Genomic DNA, 12,749 nt, shown 5'->3' with positions numbered 1-12,749 from the left:
AATTTGGATTAGCGGCAAGAATGGGAAGTGTCATTATAATGGGGGATTTTAATTATCCAGACATAGACTGGGTCGAAGGAACTGCGCATTCATCTCGCCAGTTCCTAAATGTCTTGCAGGACAATTTCATGGGTCAGATGGTAAATGCACCAACTAGAAAAAAAAGCGTTACTAGACCTACCTGATCACGGATGTGGAAATATGGGGCAATTTAGGAAACAGAGATCACAGGTCAATTACCGTATATACTCAAGTATAAGCCAAGTTTTTCAGCACATTTTTTGCTGAAAATGCCCCCCTCGGCTTATACTCGAGTCACCTTTTTGCGCCTGATCTCCCGGACTTTGGGCCCACGGTACCGGAACTTGGCACACATGTAGCCCCACTCTGCAAAGTTTGTTGTCCGGGGGACCTACGACCGGGGAGCACCGATTTTTCAAAGTCGGGCATCCCTTCCATAGACTCCCATGTTAAATGGTAATTTCTCCGGTGACTTTGGGGACACGGTACCGGCCGGTCGTAGGTCCCCTGGACTTGGCACACATGTAGCCCCAATGGACCTCTACAAGTGTGCAAAGTTTGTTGTTTAGGGTACCTAAGGCTGGGGAGCACCGATTTTTCAAACCCGTGCACCTCTTCCATAGACTCCCATGTCAAACGTCAGTCTAGTCATGGACACAGTGAGGCATGGGCATAGTGAGGCATGGACACAGTGAGCAGGGTGAAAATCTCTCCCCGGGCTGGTGACACTATGCACAGCCACCGGATGCCACTACCAAATGCTGTTTTTGCAGAGCAGGAATATGCCTGCTGGAGTTAACACAGGTCATGGCCGTTGCTCACCTCCCACTGTGCACCGTGCCTGTGTCAGCTCCAAAGTAGATGGCTGCAGAGCTGACACTCGTCTCACACATAGCTCAGCCTCAGCTCACACCAGCGCTGACATCCCCTTCTCTCTCTGCACAGACACGAGGACCCTGATGTAAGGGGGGCCTCTGTGCGGACTCTGATGTAAGGGGGGCCTCTGTGCGGACTCTTGTGATCATGAAAAATCTTAGACTGTTTTCCTCAATACATCACTTTTCCACGCTCTATGGGCCACTTGACTGGACTTGCCCCCCAGGCCTAAGGCTGCCAGCCCTCCCCTGACAGTGAGGCATGGACACAGTGAGAATTTATATTTAGGATATTTGGGAAGCACTGTGATTGTGTATATGTGAATTTTCGAATTGCTCTAACTAGAAAGTAAGAACAATGCCGCTGTGAAAACTGAAAAGCTACTGTAATCGAAAATTCAGACACTTTAATATGGATGTGGCAGCAAGTGATACAGACGTTTTTTAAAGGTCAAAATTGCAACAGCTGATGGAGTAAATGGTACTTATTTTTATTAAAACAGATGGTGACAGAAACCGTAGGTATGTACATAGGGGGTAATCCACAAAGATCCGGCGTAACGTAAATTTTCCCATTTAAGTTACACTGCCTTAAAATTTCTACCTAAGTGCCCGATCCACAAAGCACTTACCTAGAAATTTTTGGCTGTGTAACTTAAATTCCGCCGGCGCAAGGCGTTTCTCTTTTCATGGGGGCGATTCCTATTTAAATTAGGCGCGCTCCCGCGCCGGCCGTACTGCGCATGCTTGTGGCGTCATTTTCCCGACGTGCATAGCGCGAAATTACGTTACGCCGAGCTTTGTGGATCGCGACGGGTCAATAAAGTTGCGTCGGGAAGAAAAAAAAGATACGGCGAAAAAAAAAAAATTCAAAACAAAAAAAAAATCGCGTCGCTGGACAGAACGGTCTGCTTTTACATGGTGTAAACAGTTTACACTTTGTAAAAGCAGCCCTAATTTTGCGTTTGCAAACTAAAACTTACGGAGAAAAAACGAAGCTGAAAAGCTTTGTGGATCTCCGTAAAGTGCTAATTTGCATACCCGAGGCGGATGCGGTACTGCATCCTAAGATCTGGCAGTGTAAGTCCCTTACACATGTCGGATCTTCTGCCTAACTATGGAAAACTGATTCTGTGGATCAGTTCCATAGTTAGAAACAGGGATACGACGGCGTAACAGCAATTACGCCGTTGTATCCCTTTTGAGGATCTGGCCCATAGTTACATAGTTATTCAGGTTAAAAAAAAGACACAAGTCCATCTAGTTTAACCAAAAAAATAAATAATGATAATGCAATTCCATAAACACAATCCTTAACCCACAGTTGATCCAGAGAAAGGCAAACAATCCCAGCAAAGCATTCTCCAATTTGCTACAGCAGGGGAAAAAATTCCTTCCTGATCCCCGGAGAGGCAATCTGATTTTCCCTGGATCAACTTTACCTATAAATGTCAGTACTCAGTTATATTCTGTACATTTAGGAAAGTATCCAGACCTGTTTTAAAGTAATCTACTGAGCTGGCCAGAGTCACCTCTGGAGAGAGTCTATTCCACATTTTCACAGCTCTTATGCTGCATAAACACGATCAGAATTTCCGACAAGAAAAGTTCGATGTGAGCTTTTGGTCGAAAATTCCGACAGCAAAAATGTGAGAGCTGGTTCTCAAATTTTCAGACGGGAAAAGTTCTTGTCGGAAATTCCGATCGTCTGTATGCACTTCCGACGCACAAAAATCCTACGCATGCTTGGAATCATTGAACTCGGCTCGTCGTAGTGTTGTATGTCATATCGTTCTTGACGTTCTGAATTTCCGACAACATTTCTGTGAGCGTGTGTATGCAACACAAGTTTGAGCCAACATTCCGTCGGAAAAAAATCCACGGTTTTCTTGTCGGAAATTCCGATCATGTGTACGCGGCATTACTGTGAAGAAACCTTTTCGTATTTAGAATTTTATGAAATCTTTTTTCCTCTAGACATAAAGGGCCAGATTCAGGTAGCTCGGCGCATCTTTGTGTCGGCGTAGCGCATCTCATATGCGCTACGCCGACGTAACCCTGAGAGGCAAGAGCAGTATTCACAAAGCACTCGCTCCCTACGTTGCGCCAGCGTAACGTAAATTGGCCGGCGTAAGCCCGCCTAATTGAAAGTAGGAAGGTAGTGGGTGTGATACATTTAAATTAACCCGTGACCCCATGTAAATGAAGGGCCGAACGAACGACGCATGCAGGCGCATGCTCAGAATCACATCGCATATACGACGGCTCAATGCCTACGACGTGAACGTAACCTACGCCCAGCCCCATTCACGTACGACTTACGTAAACAACGTAAAATCCGACGGCTGTTCCGTCGTCCATACCTTTGCATGGGATGCGCCTCCTATAGGTGGAATAACTTTACGCCGGACGTACGCCTTACGTAAACGGCGTATACTACTGCGACGGGCGCAAGTACATTTGTGAATCGGCGTATCTCTGTCATATGCATATTCGACGCGTAAATCAATGGAAGCGCCCCTTGCGGCCAGCGCAAATATGCGCCCAAGATACGACGGCGTAGGAGACTTACGTCGGTCAGATGGAGCCAAAATTCAGGCGTATCTTATTTCAAGAATCAGGCGCATAGATACGACGGCGCATCAGTGCACTTACGCGGCGTATCAGAAGATACGGCTGAATCCGGCTAAAAGAGTCTAGTCCTCGTCCTCTGTGATGACCTTAAAGTGAAAAACTCAACACCAAGTTCACTATATGGACTATACCACTATATGGTACATGTTGATCATATCCCCCTTAATCTCCTATAATATAATCTCCCTTAAAAGGGAATAAATTCAGTTGTTATAATCTTGCCTCATATTTTAGCTCCTCTTTGTCTCTATGTAAAGGGTTTACTACTCAACCTGCCCCACTGATGATCACTCTCAGCCTCCTGGTGCTTAGATTGTTGTTATACAAGATGGAAAATCTCTTTGCAGGGTGATACAGATACAGAGGGCATAATCATCACAAGGAGCAGTGTTGTCTCTCTGTGACTCGACTACAGAAAACCACCTCCTCTCCTTTTCCTATAACAAAGGGGTTCACACTGAGCTGCGGGAATGAAGCCATGTGAGTTCAGCTGAACTCACACAATTTCTCTCCCGCTTGTCAGTCCCGATTTCAGCCACAATTTCGGAGATATCTGTGCAGGCTTCATCTGTCAATGTAAACTGAGCCTGTCAGTGTAAATTGCAGCCTGAAATCGCAAAAAGTAGTACAGAAACTTTTTGAAATGGCTGTGGCGCTGCAAATGCAGCATCGCACCAATTAGGACGGTGCCATTGCCAGAAATTGCTGCCGATTTGACATGTCACATCGTACCAATGTGAACCAGGCTCTGTGACCAGCCGGAGTCTCGTGATGGCATGACCCGAGATAGAAATGGCACAGCGTGCCCTTTCTAAATCCGGCGCATGCGCAGAAGAAATGGCCCAACGTCGATTTGCAAATATGTCCTAGACCGTGCACTTCTGGGAGAAATTTCAAGCACCTACATGTAAGCCTTAATCTTGTAAATGGTTTACAACCACTTTAACCACTTGAGATCCGCGCTATAGACGAAATACGTCCGCAGCGCGGCTCTCAAGTGCCAAGTGGCCGTTTAAAAACGGCCTTTATGTGCATTACCCGCGCGCGCCACTGGGTGGCGCGCGGCGGGTAAAAACTGTCCCCACGCATCGCCGAAGACCCGATGCGTGTACCTGGCGGCCGCGATGTCCGCCGGGTACACGCGATCGTCGGTGACACGGCCGGTAACAGCAGGGACGTGGAGCTCTGTGTGTAAACACAGAGCTCCACGTGCTGTCAGAGGAGAGGAGACCGATCTGTGTCTCTTGTACATAGGGACACAGCATCGGTCCCCTCCCCCAGTCACCCCCCTCCCCCCACACAGTTGTAACACACCCAGGCTACACAGTTAACCCCTTCCTCACCCCCTAGTGTTAACCCCTTCACTGCCAGTCACATTTATACAGTAATTCGTGCATTTTTATAGCACCGATCGCCGTATAAATGTGAATGGCGTCAAATTTGTGTCAAAAGTGTCCGATACGTCCGCCGCAATATCCCAGTCCCAATAAAAATCGCAGATCGCCGCCATTACTAGTAAAAAAAAAAAATAATAAAAAAAATCATAATTCTGTTCCCCATTTTGTAGGCGCTATAACTTTTGCGCAAACCAGTCGCTTATTGCGATTTTTTTTTTTTTTTTACAAAAATACGTCGAAAAATACGTATCGGCCTTAACTGAGAAAAAAAATAGTTTTTTAAAAAAAAATTGGGATATTTATTATAGCAACAAGTAAAAAAAATATATATTTTTTTTAAATTGTTGCTCTTTTTTTGTTTATAGCGCAAAAAATAAAAACCGCAGCGGTGATCAAATACCACCAAAAGAAAGCTCTATTTGTGGGGAAAAAAGGACGCCAATTTTGTTTGGGAGCCACGTCGCACGACCGCGCAATTGTCAGTTAAAGCGACGCAGTGCCGGACGCTGAGATTTCGCCTGGGAACGAAGGGGGTTTATGTGCCCAGTAAGCAAGTGGTTAAGAAACATTAATAAACATAAGTAAAGGTTTTGTAGGTATACTTACCATAAAATAAAGGATCCTTGGGTGGTTTCTGAATGACAAGCAGACGGGATAATAATGCTATGACCATTAAAACCACAGAACCAGCAACTATAACCGGCCAGGAACTGGAAAATACAAAATATTTGACAAATAAATGGACATTTACACAGTTATTAAGATCGGTGCTGTATAAAAAGAAATTATTTTATTTTATTGTTAATTTTTTATATAAACATGACCCATAGAAGTAGAGGTGCAGATTGGTAGACCTATCATAAATTTAGCACACACCAACACAAACCATCTGACTTGCTAAATACCAAGGGGCAGATTCACATACAGCCGCGCAATTTTGTGCGGGCGTAACGTATCTGATTTACGTTACGCCTCCGCAACTTACACGGGCAAGTGCTGTATTCTCAAAGCACTTGCTCCGTAAGTTGCGGCGACGTAGCGTAAATCACCCGGCGGAATTCAAATTCGGCAGGGTAGGGGGCGTGTATCATTTAAATCAAGCGCGTCCCCGCGCCGAACGAACTGCGCATGCGCCGTCCGTAAAATATCCCAGTGTGCATTGCTCCAAATGACGTCGCAAGGACGTCATTGGTTTCGACGTGAACGTAAATGACGTCCAGCCCCATGTACGGGCAACTTACGCAAACTACGTAACTTTTTAAAATTTTGACGCGGGAACGACGGCCATACTTAACATTGGCTGCGCCCCATATAGCAGGGGCAACTTTATGCCGGGAAAAGCCTAACGTAAACGTCGTAACTTTACTGCGTCGGCCACGCGTATGTTTCGGGAATTCGCGTATCTAGCTAATTTGCATACTCAACGCGGAATTCGACAGAAGTGCCACCTAGCGGTTAAAAAAAAAATGCAGTTAAGATCCGATGGCGTAAGAGACTTACGCCTGTCGGATCTAATGGATATCTATGCGTAACTGATTCTAAGAATCAGGCGCATAGATACGACGGCTCGGATTCGGACTTACGACGGCGTACATGGCGCTACGCCGTCGTAAGTACTCTGAAAATCCGGGCCCAAGTTTTCCTTTTTTTTCACTCTTTAATGCAAGGGTGTGGGCCAGATGCCGGGAAAAGCCTAACGTAAACGTCGTAACTTTACTGCGTCGGCCACGCGTATGTTTCGGGAATTCCCGTATCTAGCTAATTTGCATACTCAACGCGGAATTCGACGGAAGCGCCACCTAGCGGTTAAAAAAAAAATGCAGTTAAGATCCGATGGCGTAAGAGACTTACGCCTGTCGGATCTAATGGATATCTATGCGTAACTGATTCTAAGAATCAGGCGCATAGATACGACGGCTCGGATTCGGACTTACGACGGCGTACATGGCGCTACGCCGTCGTAAGTACTCTGAAAATCCGGGCCCAAGTTTTCCTTTTTTTTCACTCTTTAATGCAAGGGTGTGGGCCAGATGGGTGTTGGGTGTTGCAAGCACTGGGCTATAATTCATAACAAATCAATGCCTTAGGCCTCGTACACACGATGCGAAAATAGTTAGTACGATGGATAGTTAGTACGATTCTTTCAACAGCTGATTTGACCTTTTCGTCAGACAAAAGTTGGATGTGCAGGCTATAACATTTTTGTCGGATGTGAACTCAACGTCTGATTTTTGAATGGTCAGTACAGAAATCGTCACACAAAAGTCAAAAGTTCAAACACGCATGATCGGAATCAGGGAACGACCGGGAAGAGTTCGGTCTTGTAAACTACTGTAATCTAGAATTAACATTTGTGACGCGCCAATTGATGAAATGGCAACATTCTCATCTTCTTTAATGGGACAATAATGAAGCTGCTTTGCGGGTGATACTGATAGTTGTGCCAAACGTATTTTAAAAGGCATTTGTTTTGTACGATCTGAAAATAGCGAATCAACGCTCACCAAACTTCTACTGACACGAAATTAGCAGATGGGGCCCAAAGCACTTGAGAGATGAACTTCCTCTTTATACTCTGAGGCTTTGTACACACGACCGAGGAACTCGACGGGGGAAACACATCGTTTTGCTCGTCGAGTTCCTTGTTAGGCTGTCGAGGAACTCGACAAGCCAATTTTCTCCATTCCCATCAAGGAAAAAGAAGACACGCTCTATTTTTGGCTCGATGAGTTCCTCGACAGTTTCCTCGTCGAAAATGTACACACGGCCGGTTTCCTCGGCAAAAAAAAAAAAAAACAGCAAGTTTCTTGCTGGTTTTTGCCGAGAAACTCGGTCGTGTGTACGAGGCCTCATAGTATGTCACTATGTTTGCGTTTGTCGAATGACAATCAAAATAAAAAATCAGACGCTCCTGTCAGCGGGGGAAATGCTGATCTTCTGTTCATACAATGTATGAACAGAAGATCAGTGTTTCCCCTAGTGAGGCCAGCCCCCCCCCACAGTAAGAACACACAAGGGACATACTTAACCCCTTCCCCGCCCCCTAGTGTTAACCCCTTCACTGCCAGTGGCATTTTTATAGTAATCCAATGTATTTTTATAGCACTGATCGCTATAAAAATGCCAATGGTCCCAAAAATGTGTCCGAAGTGTCCGCCATAATGTCGCAGTACCGAAAAAAAAAATCGCTGATCGCCGCCATTACTAGTAAAAAAATATATTAATAAAAATGCCATAAAAATACCCCCTATTTTGTAAACGCTATAACTTTTGCGCAAACCAATCAATAAACGCTTATTGCGATTTTTTTACGAAAAATATGTAGAAGAATACGTATCGGCCTAAACTGAGGAAAAAAAACGTTTTTTTTTATATATTTTTGGGGGATATTTATTATAGCAAAAAGTAAAAAATATTATTTTTTTTCAAAATTGTCGCTCTATTTTTGTTTATAGCGCAAAAAATAAAAACCGCAGAGGTGATCAAATACCACCAAAAGAAAGCTCTATTTGTGGGGGAAAAAAAGACGCCAATTTTGTTTGGGAGCCATGTCGCACGACCGTGCAATTGTCAGTTAAAGCGGCGCAGTCCCGAATCGCAAAAAAAAGTGCTCTGGTCTTTGGGCAGCAATATGGTCCGGGGGTTAAGTGGTTAAAAGCTGTTTTTATGTACTTATTGGTTTATAAATGCATTTCCAAAGAAGAGGATAAGAAAGCCGTTCCAAAAACCAGCTGTGGTCATTCTTTATGGTTCTTGGAACATGCAAATCTAAGTAAATTAGCGCTTAGTAATAAAAATTGTACATCTATCTTTATCGGAGCTTGATAAATGTCTTCTAGTTTCATCACTCTTTAATGGAGTGATCAGTTGTTCTTGAAGTCTTTGAGCCTCTGTGCGATGGGGATTTCCAAGAACTCTACAGAAATAAGCACTGAAATTAAATGTATTAGAACATTTGGTTTGGCCATATATAATATGACCTTTGCAAGTCACCCGTTTAGCCATTTAGATTTTTTAAGCCTAGTTGACAACCGTGTCCCTGTTTAACTTTGTCAGTGTCAAACACAATGTCATTCTATCCTCAACTCAGGCAGCTGATGACAGATGAGTATGGATTCGCAGTGACTCCTCTACAGAAGATGAATATATGAATGAGAGATCATGGAAAGGTCTACAATTGGGGTACCAAAAAATGATTCTAAAACAATGTACCGTATTTATCGGCGAATACCGCACACTTTTTTCCCTTAAAATCAGGGCAAAATCGTGGGTGCGCGATATACGCCGATACTCGCTTCCCGCGCTGTGTTTGAACGCGGCCGCCGACATATACCGAGCGCAGTACACTCGGCCATGCTCGGCTCCCCTCGCGGATATGCGAGAGAAGCCGAGAGTAGCCGAGCGTGGCTTAGTGTGCCCGAGTGTACTGCGCTCGGTATATGTCGGCGGCGGTGTTCAAACACAGTGCAGGAAGCGGCGATCGGCTCAGAGACCAGCGTGGGAGAAGCGGGGAGGACACCACGAAGGCTGTAGACGGACGCCGGACCGGACAAGGCCGCCGATGGACGCCGGGCAAGACACCAAAACAATAAGTAATAAAAAAAAAATTTAAGGAATTTCAAGGCCACATTAGGGGTGCGCGCTATACGCGGGTGTGCGCAATACCACGATAAATACGGTATTTGTTATGCATTATTGTTCTGTGATAAAACACAATTAAAACCAACTTCTGTCTATTCAGTGAGGTTCTTTTTAGCTAATATTACTACGCTTTATGTAATAGGTATAGTCCACTTACCCGTTAACTGTAGACACATAGTTGAAAAGGTAAGTGACGGGAATGGCAGTTAAGGATAATATAAATACACCGGTTGCAGCAGGTGCGCTCATTATGGTAGAACTTGTCCCTCCTTCAGGAAAGCGGCATCTCCAGCTCAGAGGATGGTGGCATTCACAATGTGGTGCACCTCCTGAAACAGCTGCTCCATGACACTGCTGCCAGCTTGCTATGCTTTCTGTATTATAACAAACCCCCTAGAAAATCTTCTCAGTTCTCTTCCTTTGGATGCGATGCTTGGTGTTCAGTACATACAAGGTTACACACACAGGACACCCGAGCCTCCCCTTGTTCTGTGCAGTGACACAGCTGACTGCTGTATTCAGAACACAAGCTGCTTCGAATTCCTACAGCGAGTGGCTGGCTCAGGCCAGTGCCAGTACAACAGATTCAGAAATCTGGGACCTCATCTGATTGAGTAAACCTGGAGCCAATCAGCAGCTGAATCAACATGACATCATACAACTATGTGCAGTCTTTCAGCAAAATGTACAGTTTTTTTTTATTACATTTTAATAAATGGAAATGGAAAGAGAACTAAAAGTGAATAATAAAATAAGTCAACCCTGGAAATGACGCAGCTATTGGCTGCATGCGCTGATCAGATGCGGATCAGATGCTGTTTTCCGGTGACTTGTCCTTAATGTTCCCCTAACGGGGAAGTTCCTTCAATGACTGCGCAGGCGCAAACTTGCCGACGGAAATCTCCGAACCTCGTCCGGCATCCAGGCTCATTCTTTAACATCCCTGTGGATTGGAGGATGTTAAAAAAAGAGCCAGGAGGCCGACTGGCCACTTACCTCGAAATCCACGTCGCCCTGGATGCCGGCGGAGGTTTGGAGATTTCCGTTAGCAAGTTTGCGCCTGCGCAGTCCTTGAAGGAACTTTCCCGTTAGCCGGAACCATCTCGGCACATCAGATTGCGCCTGCGCTGGAACTTCCACGATAGCTGCAACCAGCTTGGCAGATCACCGGTATGCCCCAACAGGCTGCTGTACACACTGGACGAATGTCACCTGGTTTCTTTTAAACTGGCTGATATTCGACCCTTGTCTACCAGTCTTGAAGTAGTTGTACAGCTTATACAATTTATGCAAAAGCTGATCTAACAGACACCGGGCATACTGGAACTTTGTCCTTGACCCATCATTGGGGGATGAGAATCACCATGAAAAATACTCTCTATTTTACTTATGGTGGACTCTCCATACCTGCTCTCAGAATGATGATAAATTCTGCTCTATACTTGTTTCTATCTAGTCTGCTTTCTGGGGTAAGGGCCAATCTCATTCAGGGGTCTCCAAACCTTCTAAACAGAGGGCCAGTTTACGGTCCTTCAGACTTTATCGGGCCAGACTTGGGCCATTAGGAGTAAAAAAAATGTCCAGGTGTCCAGTGGGAGTAAATAATAACAACATATCTTTGGTGACAGTGGGAGGACTAGTGCCCCATCGTTGGTATTATTGGAAAGAATTCATGGTGTCAGTTGGAGGAATAGTGCCCCATTGGTGTCAGCAACAAGAATTGTGACCCATTTAAATTGGATGGAATAATGCCCCAAGGGCCGCATTAAGGCAAGCAAAGGGCCACATCCGGCCCCAGGGCCGCAGTTTGGAGACCCCTGCCCTAGGTGATTGGGATCATTCTCCTGCTTCTGGAGAGATGAGACCCCATGTCTCCAGCCTGGTTTATTGCTCTTGTTTTTTATGCAGCCATATATGTCATGTTATGCTTTCTATTCATGTTCATGATGGTTAATTCTGCCTATGCACAAACTTGTTTACTGATGATAACTATTTCTACTGACTTTGTACCATCCACAAAATGAAAGATATTTCTTTCTTTAATAAAAAAACAAAAACAAAAGGAAGTATATATTATTATATTATATATATTGCTTTACTTCCCACCTTGAAAATACCAATTTCCTGGTGGTCATACTGGTCCACTGACACAAAGCAAGTATGCAGATTAGGAGCCAGATTCACGTAGCTGCGTAAATGGGGCCTGCGTAAGCGCACATCATTCAAATGATGTTGAGGGGGGCGTGTTTTATTTAAATTAGGTTGACCCCGCGTATTTTACGTTTTTTTACGAACGGCGCATGCTCAAAATTCCGACGCAAATCGTCATTGCTTTCGACGTGAACGTAAATGACGTCCAACCCTGTTCGCGAACGACTTACGCAAACGACGTAATAAATTAAAATTTCGAAGCGGGAACGACGTCCATACTTAACATTGTCTGCGCCACCTAATAGCAGGAGCAACGTTACGCCGAAAAAGCCTTACGCAAACGACGTAAAAAACTACCGCCGGGCGCACGTACGTTCGTGAATCAACGTAACTAGGTAATTTGCATATTCTACGCCGAAAACAACGGAAGCGCCACCTAGCGGCCAGCGTGAGAATGCACCCTAAGATACGACGGCGTAATATAATTATGCCAGTCGGATCTTAGGCTAATGTCGGCGTATCTAGCTTTCTGAATACAGAAAGTAGATACGCCGGCGCAGCTTTGAATTTAGGCGGCGTATCTATGGATACGCTGGCGTAATTCTTTGCTGAATCTAGTTCTGGTCTCATTCTGACTTTTCTGATCTGCATACTTATTTGGGACCAGTGTTGCAAAACAAACAGGAAACCAGCAGGAATTTTTGGCGCCATTTTCCTCAAAGATATTGGCTGCACAGGATTGCCAGAACCAGTCTTACATTACACCGCAATTCACATGGCTAGAACCATAGACTAGATATGGACACCACAAACTATGAGTCTCTATAGAACTTCCTCTATAGAATTCTCTCCTCTACTGCTTTTTATAGGCGTGCGCACAGGGTGTGCCAGGTGTGCCCAGGCACACCCTAATCAGCCTTGGCTGCAGAGAAAGGGACTCTGCCCCTTTCTGTTTCAAAGGTGAGATATCAGGGATCTGTTTAGGCCCCTGACATCTCACCAAAGCCCCCCAATGGTGCTCCTAAAAAAT

The 12,749-nt window shown here is 45.0% G+C and overlaps 1 protein-coding gene across 2 annotated transcripts in view; it reads right to left on the bottom strand.

The window, feature by feature from the left end:
• The window catches only part of TM6SF1 (transmembrane 6 superfamily member 1), a 78,817-nt gene extending 68,710 nt beyond the window's left edge, over window positions 1–10,107 (bottom strand). Inside the window, exons 1-2 of one of the 2 annotated variants that reach the window (XM_040342604.1) lie at window positions 9,726–10,107; window positions 5,534–5,637 (exon numbers count right to left, since the gene is read on the bottom strand). In XM_040342604.1, coding sequence (XP_040198538.1) covers window positions 5,534–5,637; window positions 9,726–9,817 — 196 coding nt within the window. In that variant the 5' untranslated portion in view covers window positions 9,818–10,107. Of the gene's footprint in view, window positions 1–5,533; window positions 5,638–9,725 lie in introns of those variants that run through there. The other variant, XM_040342605.1, reaches the window with a different exon arrangement.
• Window positions 10,108–12,749: the final 2,642 nt, after the last annotated feature.

The sequence above is a fragment of the Rana temporaria genome, chromosome 3 (genome assembly GCF_905171775.1).
Source record: "Rana temporaria chromosome 3, aRanTem1.1, whole genome shotgun sequence".
Classification (NCBI taxonomy): domain Eukaryota; kingdom Metazoa; phylum Chordata; class Amphibia; order Anura; family Ranidae; genus Rana; species Rana temporaria.
Note: the sequence above shows the minus strand (reverse complement) of the source record. Positions and strands in the feature narration are given on the sequence as shown.